The 17,808-nt window shown below is 36.8% G+C and overlaps 1 protein-coding gene across 3 annotated transcripts in view; it reads left to right on the top strand.

Annotated features, from left to right (window-relative positions):
* The window catches only part of LOC136829876 (uncharacterized), a 40,750-nt gene extending 25,866 nt beyond the window's left edge, over positions 1–14,884 (top strand). For 2 of the 3 annotated variants that reach the window (XM_067088939.1, XM_067088941.1), the window contains 2 exons: positions 1,988–2,047; positions 10,982–12,894. In XM_067088939.1, the coding sequence (XP_066945040.1) occupies positions 1,988–2,047; positions 10,982–11,040 (119 nt within the window). In that variant the 3' untranslated portion in view covers positions 11,041–12,894. Of the gene's footprint in view, positions 1–1,987; positions 2,048–10,981 lie in introns of all 3 variants that reach the window. The other variant, XM_067088940.1, reaches the window with a different exon arrangement.
* The last annotated feature ends 2,924 nt before the right edge of the window (positions 14,885–17,808 follow it).

Genomic DNA, 17,808 nt, shown 5'->3' on the forward strand with positions numbered 1-17,808 from the left:
GTGATGACAGATCAGTGTCAAGCTTTGAAACTTGAAAAAAAAAAGTCACAAATTAGAAAAGAAATAGTACGTTATAAAAGTCCACATACAGTTTCGGAGCGTCGTGCTCCCCTTCCAGTGTGAAGATCGAACATGAGACTCAAAAACTGTGGATTATTTTAATATATTTATTCTCCAATTTGTGGTTTTATTTTCAAGACTAAATCATTGGTTGAACATGTTAAGCCACATTCATCAGACATAGGAGGAACACTTTTCAGTAGGACTTGTTTTAGTCTCATTTTCATCAACTCCTGGTATTGAGATTAACAAAGATGAATTCTGCTCTTGTACGTGCTAGTTTAGATACTTTGATGCTTAGCAGTAGCAAATGAGGTGTAAGATTACTATATTTCTGCATTTGAGATTATTTTCTTGGTATTTCTTGGCATCTTGAAGAATGCTTAATGTTCATCAGGGTATGGGAGACTTAAGAATTTCTCCTTTACACCACGAGCTTGCTTTGGTGAAATAAATTTACAAGTAGACCTGTTACATATTTTGTTGCTGATGTTTAAAACAGAACAATGCATTGAGCTGAAGTGATTGGTTTAAGATGTCTAGAATAAAAGAATTTGTGTGAAGCAAATATTGATTGAATGTGAGTTTTAGTTTAACGTCAAATTCAATAATTGGATATGAAGTTCAGTGAAGAATTTATTTTTCCAATAGCATGTTTTCTAGAAATCTTTTCATAAATTAGTGCATCATAGATATCCTCTGTAAGTTGTTTCTGCTTTCTTGTTTTACAAAAGCTATATAAAAGTTTCCTGTGAAAAAAGACTTCACACAGCAAGGACATTGTATGAAAAAAGTCCAGAAAGGAGCCTTAGCTTAGCTGTCTGTTTTCAGTACAAAAATATTTAAATATTTTCTGCCATCTTGGAAATATCAAGGCAAAAAGACATTGGGTAGTTTGGATATTTCTTTTTCTTGCCAGTAACCTTGCAGTTTAGTGTTTGATATGTGGAGACATCAGCCGACTGCATGAGTATTCTCTCTCTCTCTCTCTCTCTCTCTCTCTCTCTCTCTCTCTCTCTCTCTCTCTCTCTCTCTCTCTCTCTCTCTCTCTCTCTCTCTCTCTCTCTCTCTCTCTCTCTCTCTCTCTCTCTCTCTCTCTCTCTCTTTATGAAGTTTATATGCCTTTGTTATAAGGTATATCAGGTAATTATAAAGTTGGAAGTTTGTGTCAGTTACAAGTTTCATTGATGTTCAGTTTTTTTCTCATTGCTACAAGGAAGGGCCACTGGGCTTATTATTTTTCTTCTTTTTTATACATGTGGGTTACGTGAGAGTATAAACTCCCATGGAGTACCATAGTTGGTACTGATTCATTTACAAGGAGAAGTCCACTGTTGTACTGTCTCTCTTTAATGGTAAGATAATTTCCATTGGAATTTTCAAGCTATAGTACATTGATTTTATAGCAAACACCAAGAGACTGTAAGCTAATGGCACCTCTTGGATATCATTCTGGCAATCCTTAAAATGTTGCCGTGAAAACACAGCATTAATTTGGTGTAGATTTGTAAGACAAGAAGGCATATAGCATACTCTCTCTCTCTCTCTCTCTCTCTCTCTCTCTCTCTCTCTCTCTCTCTCTCTCTCTCTCTCTCTCTCTCTCTCTCGTGCTGTACCTTAATGAACCATAATATGTCATTTGCTCCAGTACATGGAATTTTCTATCATGCTAAGTAACTTTAGGGAAACATTTGACAGTATTATGTAATCCTATTCTGTATATGTTCTACAAAGTATTTAGTTTTGAGTATACTTTTGAAATAATTGCAGTACCTATAGTCTGTATTTGCAGTCACTAGATAAGTATGTTTTCTCTAAGTACAGTAGTAACTGACTTCTGGAAATAATATTGATCTTGTCAAAGCAAAAGGTGGAGAGTACTGTAGATTTTACGGGTGTGGTAGTCAGGCTATGTTCGTATTCACAGGGGTGTTAAATTTTGGTGTACCGTCTATGCCGGGGGAGGCCCAAAACGTTTTCAATGTGGGTAAGTACGGAACGAAGGTGTGGTGTGGGTTGTATCCTTTAGTGAAGCCTGCTTGGTTAATCATTGCCATTTGAACCCCTTACGACCTTTCAGTTTGTTGTTTTGGTGTTCTGGAATGCTTTTTTTTTTTAGTCCTTGCACTTAAGTGAGTTTAACCAGTGACATTATTTAGATTTAGCCTATCCCTGACTTGCATTTTTTGGTATGTTACAATGCCTTGCTAAGATTAATGCTGGAAATGCCTTTTAACGGTGTAAATGACAAGCTTACACAGTCAAGCTATTAGTTGTGTGAGAGGAAATGTTTTTTTTTTTTTTTTTTTTTTTTTTTTTTTTTTTAATAAAATCCAAGCAACCATATGCTTATAGCTGTTATAGATGTAACTAAATTTACTTTTATACTTATTATAATTAGATTTTGTTCTTATGACTGAAATATGTTACCTTGAATGATAATACAATGTTGAATAAAGTACTTCACAGACCATTGCTTTACACAAATCTTGACTCCTAGACCAGCCAGTCATGTGATATACGAAGCATTGTTTTGTCAATGAAATATAGATTATTTATTAATTTTTACATAGTTATACAAAATCCAAATGAAGTCATGACCAGCCAACAGCTCGTCCCAAGCTTGGAGAAAATGAGGTTAGTTGCATTTGTCAGTAAGAGATAACTGCTCCAGAATTAAAATGAGTTCCCAGAATAAAAGCCCCTGGTATCTAAAAGCCTTCGAGTAGCTAGGGTGTGTGAAGAATATTTTGGAAAGGTGAAAATAAACCAAGTTCATTAAAAATGAGCACTGCAGGTGCAGCTTGGACCAGTGGAATGGTCCCAACAATTTTAGTACAGACAACACCCTACTTGCAAACGAGTTACATTCCAGGTGGCCATTTGTATGTTTAATTGTTTGTAAGTTGGTTACTGTACTCTTCATGCCTATTTAAGTACAGTGTGATATAAAATCAACACAGTACTCTATGCTTTTTCATCCTAAAACACACTACAATGTACATGTACAGTGTAGGCATGCAAAACAAAATTTGAACTAAGGGGGCAAAGGGGAGCGCTCTGAACACAATTTTAATTTGCAATCCCGCATGTTTATATCTGTGAATGTTAAGTATTCTTAGTTTAACCAGACCGCTGAGCTGATTAACAGCTCTCCTAGGGCTGGCCCAAAGGATTAGGTTTTATTTTTATTTTTACATGGCTAAGAACCAATTGGTTACCTAGCAACGGGACCTACAGCTTATTGTGGAATCCAAACCACATTATAGCGAGAAATGAATTTCTATCACCAGAAACAAATTCCTCTTGTTCTTCACTGGCCGGTCGGAGATTCGAACTCGCGACCAACAGAGTGGTAGCTGAGAACGGAACCCGCTCACCCAGAGAGGAACTATCTGTGAATGTTTGTGAGTTGAATGTTTGTAAGGAGGGTGGTTTCTGTACTGTGAGTGCATGCATTCGATTGATGAGGACCTTGTTGGAATTTAGTCATAAATTGCACTGGACAGAAATGAGTAGAAAGACCTCATTTCACACCCAACCCATTAAAGGAAAATTGGATGTAAAAAGATGTGACACTGGTGACTCATACCCATGAAGAGAGAATAAAGTAGTACATAAACTCTTCTTCTGACATTAGTCATATTTTTAGGCTATTTTATTACTGCAGTAGTTTGTGAACTCTTTCAACTAGTTGTCAACCTACTACATATCTTGACAAATCTTGAGACTTGCTGCTGTTCTATGTTTGTTCTCTTTGTAGTATTTAAAGACATTGGGTTTTTCTCTGTAACCAAAATGCTTATACAAGTAATTTTGTAACAGAAGGAATATGCTAGCATTGTAGAATAAGTGCTAATGTAGGTATGGTTTCAGATTTCTTTTGCGGGGGATAGTGCCATCAGGCATTACTTGAGGTTCTTTGAAGCATCACTTTGGCCTCTAGCAGCAACCGTTTCATTCCTTTTACTGTGCATCCATTCATATTTTTCTTCCCACTTATTTCTACCCGCGCCTAACAATTGTTTCATATTGCAGTTTCGAGGTTTTCCTCCTGTTACATCTTGAAAAGCTTTTTACTCTCAATTTCCCTTTCCGCATTAAATGACTTCATAGGTCCCAGCACTGGGCCTTTGGCTTAAATTTCTATTGCATTCCATTCCACGTACAAGCAGTCCCAGGTTACTGGTGGGGGTCCGTTCCCGACAGCGTGACGATACCCGAAAATCGGTGACAATGGCGCTGATCCCCAGTTATCAGCACCGCCGATAACCGGGAATCAGCACCGATAACTGGAGATTGGCTCATATCGGGACTGAAAATCCAGTTATCGTCATCGCTAGACAAGCGCTGTAAAACCGGATAGCCGATAACCAGGGACTGCCTGTTCCTTCAGTAATTCAGCTTCTAGGACTTAATTTGTAACCCATTTTCCTTCTTTCCACACTTCTAAGGTCCAAGGAAGGTATTTTTGGGATGTTGCTAGCCTCCTGCCTATCCCCCAATAGAGCTTTTATGCCAGTGAGGTCTTGTCATCACTCTGACTTCACTGATGATCTTTCACATTGTGCTTTATGAAAACTGATTCATCTCTGGTACTTATACAGGCAGTCCTTGGTTTACAGTGAGGATTCCGTTCCCAGCAGCACACTGTAACCCGAAAATTGCCGTACACTGAAGCATCATAATAATACAAGCAGTCCCCGGTTAATGGCAATCTGGTTTTATGGCGCTTGTCTAACGCCGAAAATCGCCGATTTCCGCTTATCGGCACCAATAATTGGGTATTGGCACCAATATATACTTAACAGACTTCGCTGTGGTCATCACCAATCACTAAACACCTACAGACACCGCATAGACAACACCCAAACAGACATATGTCCACTCTGCCAAGTTAGTCCCCACACAATTACACGTCTCTTAGTAGATTGCCCTAACTTGGCAGCCCTTAGACAACAACACAACATCCACACTACCACACAGTTATGGTCAGATCCAGTAAGCGTGGTGTCCTTCTTGCGCGGTGCAGGCTTCCTGGCATAACAGAGTCTGGGGAACCACAACAACATACTTAACAGAGGCGCCGATAACCGAAAATCGGCACTTTTTGGCGCCAATAAGCCCGAAAATTGCCGAAAAAGCGCCAGATATCGCCGGTTTTCAGTTAGTGGCAATTTTTGGTTATCACACTCCCAGAACGGAACCCCTGCCGATAACCGAGGACTGCCTGTAATGGGAATAGATGGGGCTTATGATGCCTTAAGTGCCATAAAACCCGGTTACAGTGGTGTGAAACTGGGTATGGTGCCGTAAAATCAGGGAACCTGGGGACTGCCTGTACTTGTTTGACTTCATAGCCCTTTTATTTTAGGTCAGTGGGCTGTACACAGTGCATGGTGAGATGTTTAAGTACTTCACAGTTTTCCTTTGTTTCCAAGCTGCAATTGTGCCTTTTGCCTCTTCCCCATGGCTGTCCAACCTCATTTGTCTTGCACCAGTTTTTGCTCAGCTTTCAAGAACAGTTTCTTGTTTGGGCCACCCTCATAAGGGTTGAGAAATGCAGCTCAGTAGTTTAGAGAAACTGCTCAAGATGTATATTGAGAATATTCATAGTCATTTAGTTTGAAATTTGTATAAAGAATCTATTTGGACAGTAGTGATGCATTTTTGAAATCACTGTCAACACTTAAGAATTTGTACTCTGTAGGTGAGTAGTGCCGTCAGTTTACAAGAGGTGCACAGTATTCATTACTTAAGGGTCTTTGCAGAGTCCCTTCACCCCCTAGCTATAACCCCTTTCATTCCTTTTGCTGTACATCTGTTCACATTCACTTTCTTCCATCGTACTTTCCACCCTCTCATAATAATTGTTTCAACATTATTTTCAGCGCTAAATAACCTCATAGGTCCCAGCGCTCGGCCTTTGGCCTAAATTTTATATTCCATTCCATTCCTAAAGAATTTTTATGGCAAGTGGTGAATTGTGTATATTTCATTGACAGTGTATACAGTATTTTATTTATCTCTGGACTGAAAATGTTTGCAAAATTAAGGGTTGGGTAGTATTTGAGTATAATTGATAGTTTCATTTCCCATTGAAAAATTTTGACTGAATATTGTGCATGATGGAGCTTAGCATGTTAACTTGTATTTATTATATAATTTTTTTAATTATTATGTAAAAAAATAATATTTGAGGATGAATATCCTCAAGCAACGTGAAGTAAATTGTATGTTTCTTTCTCTCTTGTGCTGAGGGAGTAACACTTCTAGGCACCCCACTTAACAGCCTTCAGTTAAGGTCACCACTGAATACCTTAGCTGATTTTGCTTTCTTTTTTATTTTTACAATGCTAATGCCTGTGCTTACTAAATCGTAACTTTTACCCAGTACTCCCTGTCATGGGGGGTTAATTCTTAACCAGGGAGCTTGTAAAATTAGTAAAAATTCCTATAGTGTCATAATGATGTTGTTTTAGGGAGTATCGACTTTCAATTAAAGTGATGTATTTGTCATTACCTATCCAACAACTAAAATCTGTTTTTCTTTAGTTATGCAAAAACCATATTTTTCTGGTAAGTTTTATTTGTTGAGGTAGTGAGTTGAGCTTGGATTGTCTATGCTATCCTTATTCGTTTTTGCAATAAGGTTAAACTATTTTTGGGGATTTAAAAGTTTAACGACAATGTAAATTTTATTTATGGCTTGTTGTTTTGACCATAAGATTTACTGTACTGTCATTGCTTTTGTTTGGATAAGATGAATATTTAAGTTAAACTTTGTCCTCATTCCTTTGCACAATCACAGTGCACACAAGATCCTCAGGTCACTGGAGACTGTGTTGATCATCTTCATTATTATTATTCAGAATGTGTAATCAGTCATATGCATGCATGAAACCTATTTAACCATTATGAAGCTACCACAAAATTAAAAACATTATGCACAGGGAAACTGGGAAATGGAAACTAGATTAACAAAGATAACTCGACAAAAAAAAATTTTACGTATAGAAAAACTTTTTTTTTTTGTGCAGACCAATCAATCGTAAGGTGCCTCTTTTAAGTGAAAGAAATCTCAGTTGAACCAACCTGTTATATTGGGAAAAAATAAGCACTCACTGTGTATGCCTAAACCCTCTTATGATACTCCTCAGTACCTTACTTCTGATTTGTAAGGTTTGTTGAAAGTATCTATTCTTGTTTATCAAACAGTTTTAAAACCCAGGGCTATTAACCCATTGTTCGTCTTTGCTCTCTTATATTGGCTTTGGAATGGCCTGAATTTGATATAGTCACTGTTATATCTGTATGTTTTTACTCCTGAGGTTTTGCCCTCACTGTTTGATGATACGTTCCAGCTGAAGTGAAAAAGTGCAGTATTACTGTGTAAACTTGACTGGGTTTTTGACGCTTTGCTTCCAGATTCATAACATTTTTGGATATACTTTGGTTTATAGCTCTTGTGGGTTTCAGCAGAAATGGATGACTTAAAGTAACATAGGAGTATGGTTCATGCTTCTCCAGATATTTAACGGGGAGCATACATTATATTTATTGGCTCGCTTGTAACAGACCTGCAAGGAGGAATTACTCCATGGAAAACACTTATCCAGAGTTTGTTTCATTGCCTTGAAGTGTTTGGTTTGATTGGAAGGCATCAGGTGTTTTGTCTGAGACTGTTGCTCTTTTTTTTCTCTTAGGGGACGGCTGCAATTTCTTTGTGTGATGCTCTTTAGCTCCTTTTATGCTCCAGGGTCTTAAAGAGTAAACAAATGTAGATGATAACGACTTGGTCTTGTCTGACAGCAAGAGAAATGACTAACTGAAGATCATCAAAACCATATAGGCAGTCCAGGTTAACGGCGGGGGTTCTGTCCCTGGCTGAGCGCTGCTAACCGAAAATTGGCAATAATAATGCCAGAAACCCTGCTTAACAGCGCCATTAACTGGATATTAGCACCAAAATCCCCACTTAACGGTGCTGTCAACCGGAGATCGGCGCCAAAGTCCCCACTTAATGATGCCATTAACCAGAGATCGGCGCTGAAAATCCGGTTAATGAAGTTGCTAGCCAAGCGGCATTAACAGATGCAGCCGTTAAGTGGGGACTGCCTGTAGATTCCAGTGTTGTTTGTTTTGTCAGTGATGGACCATGAAATGACTGATTAAGGATCATAACCACCTAGGTTCATGTGGTCTAAAAGTCAGGTATCATTAATTTCAACTGAGACTCCTAAATCATAGGCAGCATCAGAGCAACCATGAAGACATGAGCAGATCATCAGGGACTACTTACAGAAGGAAGGCTCATAACCAGAGTAGTTTCAGATTGGGCACAGGGATTCTCAGGGAAAACAAGTTATGCTTGTATAGTCATGACAGGTATTCATGTGACTGAAGATGAGATCATGAGTGACAGTCGAGAACAAAATTATGTCAAAAGTCAAAACAGACATATCACCTAACCAAGACTTGATGGTTACAGGAAAGGTGGAAAAAACTAGAGTAAGGATGTCATGGATGACATAACAGTGGCTTTTCGGATGAGATCGTTGTTGATGGCAACTTAAACTTTATGTTTTGACAGTAGGATGGGCTGCTGGTCTCACATTCAGCCACTTATGCACATTTCTGTTTGAGAGACAGAGATGCTAAAAGGAAGTCAGTCATGTGCAGTACTTTTTAACCCTTAAACGCCTGTTGGACGTAGCAAACGTCGACTTAAATTGTCTGTTGAATGCCGAGTGGACGTAGCAAACGTCGACTACAAAAAATTTCAACCTTCGGTCAACTTTGACTCGACCGAAATGGTCGAAAAACGCAATTGTAAGCTAAAACGCTTACATTCTAGTAATATTCAATCATGTACCTTCATTTTGCAACAAATTGAAAGTCTCTAGCACAATATTTCAATTTATGGTGAATTTTTGAAAAAACTTTTTCTTACGCCAGCCTTGTGTAACTCGGCCGAAAATTTCAGAAATTCTTTCGTCATTTTGTCGTAATTTTTGCACTGTTCTATATTAGCCGTTACATAAAGTTTTATATATGAAAATGTGCGCAATTTCATGTACAATGCAACAGAAAATAACTCATGGTTGTAGCTTTTATCAGTTTTGAAATATTTTCATATAAATCACGATAACTGCCAAAATTTCAACCTTCGGTCAACTTTGACTCGACCGAAATGGTAAAAAACGCAATTGTAAGCTAAAACTCTTACATTCTAGTAATATTCAATCGTTTACCTTCATTTTGCAATAAATTGGAAGTCTCTAGCACAATATTTCGATTTATGGTGAATTTTTAAAAAAACATTTTCCTTACATCTGCGCGGTAACTCGGCCGAACATCTCAGAAATTCTTTCGTCTCGTTGTCGTAATATTTGCACCGTTTTATATTAGTCGTTACATAAAGTTTTATATATGAAAATGTGCGCAATTTCATTTACAATACAACAAAAAATAACTCATGGTTGTAGCTTTTATCAGTTTTGAAATATTTTCATATAAATCATGATAAATAGAAAAAATTCGACTTTCGGTCAACTTTAACTCGACCGAAATGGTCGAAAACTGCAATTGTAAGCTAAAACACTTACAGTCTAGTAATATTCAATCAATTAGCTTCATTTTTCAACAAACGGGAAGTCTCTAGCACAATATTTCGATTTATGGTGAATTTTTGAAAAAAAAAAAAAAGATTTTTACGTCCGCGCATTACGAATTCATGCATCATTTTGTGATATTTTCTCTGTGTTGCTTTGATCGTTTTAAAATTTGTTATATACCAAAATCATTGCAATTTAGTGTACAATACAACTAAAAAAAATTAAGTCATTAGCTTTAACCGTTTTGCTTACAGCGCGATTTGTATACAATTATATACGAGTTTTTTTTTTCGCTGTCATATATTCCAATATTTATATATGATAATGATATTTTTTTTTCATTTCTGATGATTGCATACTAAACTTCAGGAAATGACAAAAAAAATGAGCCAAAAATGAACTCTTAATCTTAAAAACTAAGCGTGCTGTGATTTTTTTAAAAAAACTTTTTTTCCGCTTCGGCGCTAACTCACCGAACGCCGCCGGCATACGGGAGACGTTTTTGTAAATAGGGCTTCGGCGTTAAAGGGTTAACCTACCATGAGTGAGACCCAAGTAACAGCTGTAGGTATAACCGGTGATTAAGAATAAAAAGAAAATACTGAAAAAGTCGAGAGTAGACAGGAATTGCGATAACTTTCATCCAGCTTGGACAGGGTGATTGCGTATGACCATTTCCTGAGTAATAAGAGAACTGTAGTTTCAGATTTATTTTACAGGAGAAAAGGTGAAATAAAACACCTGACATCCTACTTTGCCATTTTTTTTCCTGTATGAAGTGGCTCTCATTTTTATCAATCATATTTGCCTTTTGTTCAAAGGTAGAAGGCAGATTTTGATTACCAGGCAGTTGATATTGTTGGAGATACCAATGATGTTTCAAGTTAAAAACTCTGGTTGTGTATGGAAAATTCTGCTTTATTTGTGTGCGACTCAAGAATATAGTATGTACATACATGATGAACAAGACTAGTAATGCACTCTACTTTACTTAGAACACTCGCCCTCCATTTTACTAATTTATGTAGTTGCTTTTTTATTGCTTTCTGTAAAGTTTTATTGTCTTTAGTTTGTGAATTATTGTCTGAAATGCTGATACAGAGTTCATGTGTGAAGAATTAATACATTAGATAGGTTGAAGTTTTGCCATAAAGAATAGTTACAGTAGTTATTTGCTGTGTTTTCAGTGTTCACTGAAATAAATGTCTTTACACCTCACATTGTAATAATAAATTTTATAGCCTTTACTTTTCTTTAGTATCAAGGAACTTCCCATCAGTCTTATGATGAACATGATGTTTCAGGAAACCCTGGTGCAGGATCGCGGCGACCTCGAAACCGTCCGTCAAGACGTCATCGGTAAAAGAGTGAGTGTCAGCAGACACCCTCACACTGGCAAGAGCCTTGGTGGCTGGATTTACAACATTTTGCTGGAGGTGGTCATCATCCATTCAAGTTCTGGTCATCATCCATTCAAGTTCCTCTCCTTGTCCGGACTGTGACATCTTTGTGTTGTAATGACCACCTTTCAAGATTTGGTGTCATCACTGCACTGATGAGTATGCTGGTTCTCTGAAGAGGATTTTATCGTTTTAAGTGTTCAGCAAGTTTTAGTTTTTGATTCCTGTCAGAGAAGGGTACTGTATTTACTGATTGTTCAAAGGAAGAGTAGGTTGTGTGATATCAACATTCTTCAGTAATGTAAAGGAGTCATATTTGTAGTGTTTCTCTTTGAAAAACTGGATAGTAATTCTTTAAAAATTTTTTATATTTTTACACTAGAGAATGGAAACATGAAATGGGGTCATATCATATTTTCCACCCCATGTAGACATAAAATGTTTGAAAGTATTCTCTTTATAGATCACTTTCTTGTCAAGTTATTCTCTTTGCACGAAAGGATTCAAGATTTGGATTTGGGACCTCTGAAGTCCTTTTCAAGAATTTGAGATATATAAGCCAATTTTGCTTTGATACTAGGAAATGTATACATTTGTGAATACGGTACTTCTACCTCAGTGTGTTTTCGTTTCTTTGAAGTTAGATGGGTGACACATTCATGATTTAGAGACGAGTAATATCCATGTTGTTATTTATCAGCGTAGAGGCCAAAAGTCAACCCTGTACTTCTGTGTAGTCCAGGCTCAAAGGGAAAATCTCATGGATGTTGTCTGATTATAAAGTGACCTTTTTAGTTTTGTTTGTAAGGTGTCTTCAGTGTAGTTCATTTTGTCCTAAGATGGTGGTCTTGAGAATTTTGCTAAATCAGCTAATAGTATGTCTTCCTTTTGGTAACAATGTGGCATTCAGTAGGTGGAACTAAAGGTTCTTTGATGTGTCCCATCAGCCCAGCTGCAGTGGTTTCTGCCTTATACTTATCTCCCTCTCCTTTTGGATTTGTGTCACTTAGCTCTGAAATTCCTTAAAATTTACTGGTTCATTTTCAGTTATCATTTCAGAACAAATCCTTCAAGCAAGTTGTGAAAGTCTGGCAGTATGGCTGACTGATCTTGTCAGCATAAAATAATTTTTTTATGGAGGGGGGTGGGCTTTTTCTAAACCCTGGGTTCTTCAGTTTGAGTGCTAGATGTCAATATAAACATAAGGTTGGCATTTTTAGAAAGGTGTAACTGTACACTTGATGGTACTGTACTATTATATTACTGGCTTTCATTATCTAAATATGATATCTTCTCAGCAGTTAGGTTGTGGGTTTTGATTTTGGGCATTATTGAAGTAATATCCTTGCCAAAGTGCAGTACTATACACAAAAACACAACTTTGTGAATCCTGTGACTGGGGACCAAAGCTGTCATGTAAAGAACTACAGTCTTACGTACAGTTTAGCCGGTAGGATACCGATATATGTGGCATCCCCTACCAGTTTTGAAAGTTATAACATCCAAAACAAGTTTCTGAAGTTATTTTAACCCTTATGGGTCTACTGCCTGCAGTGGGCCTGTAACTAGTGTTGAAAGTTGTTCATCTCAGTTGCTCTCTTACCAACTAACTACACTTGGTTCTAGTTATAACCCCAAATATTTTGAACCACTCGTTCTGGATAAGGGGCCCAGCCAGTTTAGAGAAGTAGTGTATCATTATTTATTGAGATATGGCTTTAAAATTTATACTAGGAGTTTGACACACTATATACATCAGTTTTAGTAAATTATAAACACAGTATACAGTATGTCAATTTCAGTTGCAAAACCCAAAATTATAAAAGAAATGATTAACAGTTTGATTTTCTGTAAGCTATGAAATGTGGGCTTCTCAGTTGGTGTGGCCTGCCACGGTCTGATGCATGGTAATCTTGCTTCAACCAAGGCTTCAGGTCGACTAAGGCTTTGCTGTACAGTATGCTTTTTTGTTTTCCTGGGAAAGGAGGAAAATTTGCCATTAGCTAAATCTCTTAAATGTTTGCTCTTACCTGATTTTTGTCATTCTTTGATCTTCCATCCCCTTCAAGTTACTTTGTGTTACTGTATTATGAGACTGCTCTCTAGAATGATTTTGAAAAGGGAATATGAAAGTAAATTAAGGACAGACATGAGTACCAGAATTTCACGGAGCCTTTGCATTGCAGGGCATTGGAAGCAGTGATGTTGATGAATTAAGCCATATTCATTTTTGCTGTCTAGATCCAGAACTTAGTTCTGTAACAGTTGTATCATTGCAAGGGATGGCTGTCATGCAAGTTTTAAAAGGATGTTCAGTGTTGTGGTCGAGATAAACACACCCATCTTACCTCCTCACTTGCTGTTGTAGAGCAGTCTTCCTGTGTTTGCTGTTGTCCAATTTTTTCCACTGTCATTTATGCATCCCTATACAGTATGTGTCCTTTCATAATACTGATCACTGTTGCCATCTTAGTAACTTAGAATTAAATGAATCTTGTGTGCCTCATAAGAAATAGATAAGTTCTGTAAAGCAATAGTTTTATCAGGTCCACAGACAAATGGGCAGCTTGCTTTTCCCAGCAGCTTGAACTATGCCACCAACATTGGTAGCGCATCACAGCATGCTCAAAACTACTGTGTACTAAGTCCATATATGATTAGATTGCAGTTTTAAAATTTACCACTTGCCTTGTCATTATACATTACCACCCACGTACGTTCATATACAATGAAAAACCTGCATGTTTTTGGAGCCCTCTCTTGGTGTTGTCAAAAGTTTCTCTTTTAATTTTGCTAAAAAAAAATTTTGTCCAGACCTAGATATGTTAGAATTTTGCAATGGTTTGCCAGTGGGTTTATAATAATTTTCATGTTTCCAGAAGTTAATGGCCACTTAATTTGACAGAATATTTCTTCCAAGTACTCCATACTTGGTTTGGTAGGAGGTCTCTACAATGCTATAATGAACAATATGTAATGAACATTTGCAGGCATTACATAATTCATCGAGTCACCATGATACAATAAGTTCCGGACATATATTTATGATATTTTTGTTCATTGCTGCTCTTGTAAGTTTTTTGTTTAATTAGTATGAAACTGACCATGATACTGTTGAAAGAACCGTCACGATAATTTACGTAGGATCTGTATGCTTCCGCTCTCTGAAGGGAATAATAGTTTTTACTTATTTATATTTCTCTTGCTTTGAGAGAGAATTAACGTTCTGTGAATTAGTCATCTACATACGAATAATAAACTTGTATTATCAGTGAAGGCATATTTTTTATAGATTTAAGGTTTATGTATACTTTAGAACATCATAGAAACAGTTACTATATTTAATATCCCAGGAATTGCTTGAATACTTATTCTCTCACAGCAACAGGTGTTAATACAGTACTCAATAGGGTGATTATAATTGAACTCTTTACATGTACTGCTCTAACATTAAATTTAATACAAACTCACTATTTAATCTCTTAGATGTGTACTCTGCACCTACGTTTCAGGCCTTGCACTGTTAAACTCAAAGTAAGTGTGCCTTTTCGTAGGTATTTGCGAAAGTGAAAAACTGCAGAAAAGAAAGGCAAGTAAAACATCCTTTCTTCATACCTCACCATTTTGAGGGGTCTTTCTGTGGTGGTGTGTCTTTGTGGGGGAGATTCTCTTTGTTTGACAAAGTGTTTGAATGTGACAGAAAAGTAAGGCGGAGCAATGTGACCTACCTTTATTCTTCAGCTTCCTAGTGTTTCAATTTGCGTGTCCTGGGGGACTCTTTTCTGTAAATAAAAAGGATTGCTCTTGGATTAGTAAATGTTTTTTCCCCTTTGTCAGATTTCTTCCTGTTGAAGATCCTCTTATACATTGAACTGTTGCCTGTTGTAGAGAAGGGTCATACTGTGTAGTGAGTGTACATAATATCTTCCCTTAGTTATTTTAGATATTTTTATTGTAAAGCCTACTATTTATAGTATAAATCACACTGTTAACAGCAACGCTGAATGGAATGTGTCAGTTTATTGTAGGAAGATGGGTATATGTTCTAATGTTCCCACAAGCCTTTAATTTTAAACAGGTTATTATTATTATTATTATTATTATTATTATTATTATTATTGCAAGTGCAAATATTTGTAATGATCAAGCCAAGAAGGCTATTAACTTGAAAAGCGTCTGTAGAACAGTATGCTCGTATGCAAAGATTCTCTTCAGGCTATCACTTACCCTGTCTTTGTAACCATACAGAGCTCTACCAGTGTCAAACTACTTTGAGCACATGTTTTTATTCATCAGAAATTATTAGTTGTCAGGATCCGAACAAAATACTATGGGTTAAGAGTAAACCCAACCTTCAGTCAGACTTTCTGTTTAAAGGAAAATGATTGAATTCTGTAACAGAAATAATGTTCCTTAGTGCTTTGGGTTCTTAAGGTTGGAACAATTGAAACTTGGGTGACCAGTTTGCACAACAGAATGTCCCTCCATTCCAAGAGGTACCCTAATATCTCTTCCAAAATTTAAACGCTCATTGAAAGTCACGGGTGACATTTTTAAAAATCTATGTAAAATCCACACCCTACATCTTGGTGATCTTGTCAATAAACAGTCATTCTGATTGTACTGAAAACAACATATCTTGCACTACCAAAACTTTTGGCAGCCCCTGTCATCCATGCCAGAGTGATTGCCTTAATATTCTTTCTGAAAACCTGTACTTGGCTGTGTATATAACTGAATAAAGAAGCATTTGATTATTCATGATCAGAAATACATTGTGGCCTCATTAAAATCTTTTAACTTTGGTCCTGTCTTGAAACAAATCTTACTTTTAAAGGCATCTTTTATCCAGTCACAAAGTTGAGAAATGAATGTAGAATGCCCAGTACTTCTGCACTAACCAGATACTTTGTCACATTACTGCATATTAATGTATACTGTAGGCAGTAATCCCCCTATGAAATACAAAAGTTTAACCAGAATTGTAGTTCTACAAAAACAGATTTCTAAGCCAAACAGCCACAAGTTTGTTATTGTTTACTAAACTGAGAAATTATTGAACATTTTCAATGTGTAATATGTCCTGTGCAGAGGATTTGTTCCTGAAAGAGAGAGAGAGAGAAGAGGAAGAAATATTTAATAGCATTACAGCCTCTAAGAAACTGAATAATCAAAGTGGTCAAAAGTTGTACAAAGTTTCTTCAAGATTTATCTCCCAGACTTGTTATTTGCAGGTTGGAACTGGGGCATTCGTAAATGTTTTGCTATATAATACACATGCAGTGCACAGACCTACCTGTTCATGCAGTTGAGATAACTTAAATCAGGGCATAAGAACTGTTCATGATGTTTAAAATAAAAACTTAAATCAGGGCATAAGAACTGTTCATGCTGTTTAAGATAAAAACTTAAATCAGGGCTTATAGAGCAAGCTTTTATCCTCATTTCAGCTTAGATATCAACTTGCCAAAACAAAACATTTATGTACATACAATTGTAGACAAATAGAGCTGTAATTAATGGTGCATGTATTTTCTGGTAAATTAGTTTTATAGAAATGCAAATCCATTTTGTAAATATTTTTCTGTTAAATGCAGGGTTAAATTCACTGTAAAAACACAGATTGTTAAGATAATGTAATTATTAAGACAAATTGTCATCAGACCTGAGATTAGGTGAAACAATTCTTTCTGCTCTTGTCTCTTATTTTACAAAGATGACAGATTTCTTTTTCCTCTACTGCCCCCTTTCCCTTCAGTGGTTTTCTTTAGAATCACTATTAGTATATGGTCTGTGCATTTGGTGAGAAAAGGAGAGGGGCAGTCATGTAGTGAATTGGAAGACAAGGAAGTGGCTTGACACTTGACCGGTGAGATGGCCCTGAGGTTTTTGGAGGAAGTGTGTAGAAGAGGAGTTGGACCAGCTGGAAAATGAGGTAGACTTCGTAGTTACAAAACACAAGGAATGAAGGGTACTCATCATGACCTTAGCCCCATGAAGAGAAAACTTGGCAAAAATAAGAATGTTTAATTGTGAAGAATGATTAATATTTGGTCTTCTCTTAAGATTCAAGTGGAAGCACCATAGGTGTCTGTTAGAAATTTAGAGTTCAGGTTGTATCAGCGTATAGCTGAGAACAAAATGGCTGGCCAAAGGTAACCATTACTTTGAAATGGCAAGAGCAGTTACACAATTTTCTTTAAAGCTGCAAGAAAACACTTTCTCTTGTCTACCAAACTGGTTCAGGTGAGAAAGATTTTTACATAAACAGGTCATATATGATTAATGGGCTTACAGAGTGGTGCATATTGCAGTGTTTTTGTCTCAGACTTACAACTGTATGACATATTTTGCTTCATTGTTTGCAGGGTTCAGTTAAATGCTTTTTCATTATGTTCAGTCTGAGGTAGTATCATCTTTATTTTGCTCCCCCTCTGTTGTTAGTTGTAGGGCATTATCATTTATCATTCTTAGAGTGCTTCGTCAAAGTATTTACCCATGTGTATTCATTTATACTGATAGCTGGAAGTGTGTACAGTAGTTTGAGATTGTTGGGTAAATTAGAAGGCACATAATGATGCTGTTTAATTGTGGGTACTTGCACAAAAGCTACCAGCTGCACAGCAGTACAGTACAAGATGAAAAATTTATCATTGGTACACAAAACATATCTTTTTTTTTTGTAAGGTGGGCAATCCAATACCCTAACCTAACCCAAGCAGGAAAAAGAC

Source organism: Macrobrachium rosenbergii, chromosome 45, assembly GCF_040412425.1.
Source record: "Macrobrachium rosenbergii isolate ZJJX-2024 chromosome 45, ASM4041242v1, whole genome shotgun sequence".
Taxonomy (NCBI): domain Eukaryota; kingdom Metazoa; phylum Arthropoda; class Malacostraca; order Decapoda; family Palaemonidae; genus Macrobrachium; species Macrobrachium rosenbergii.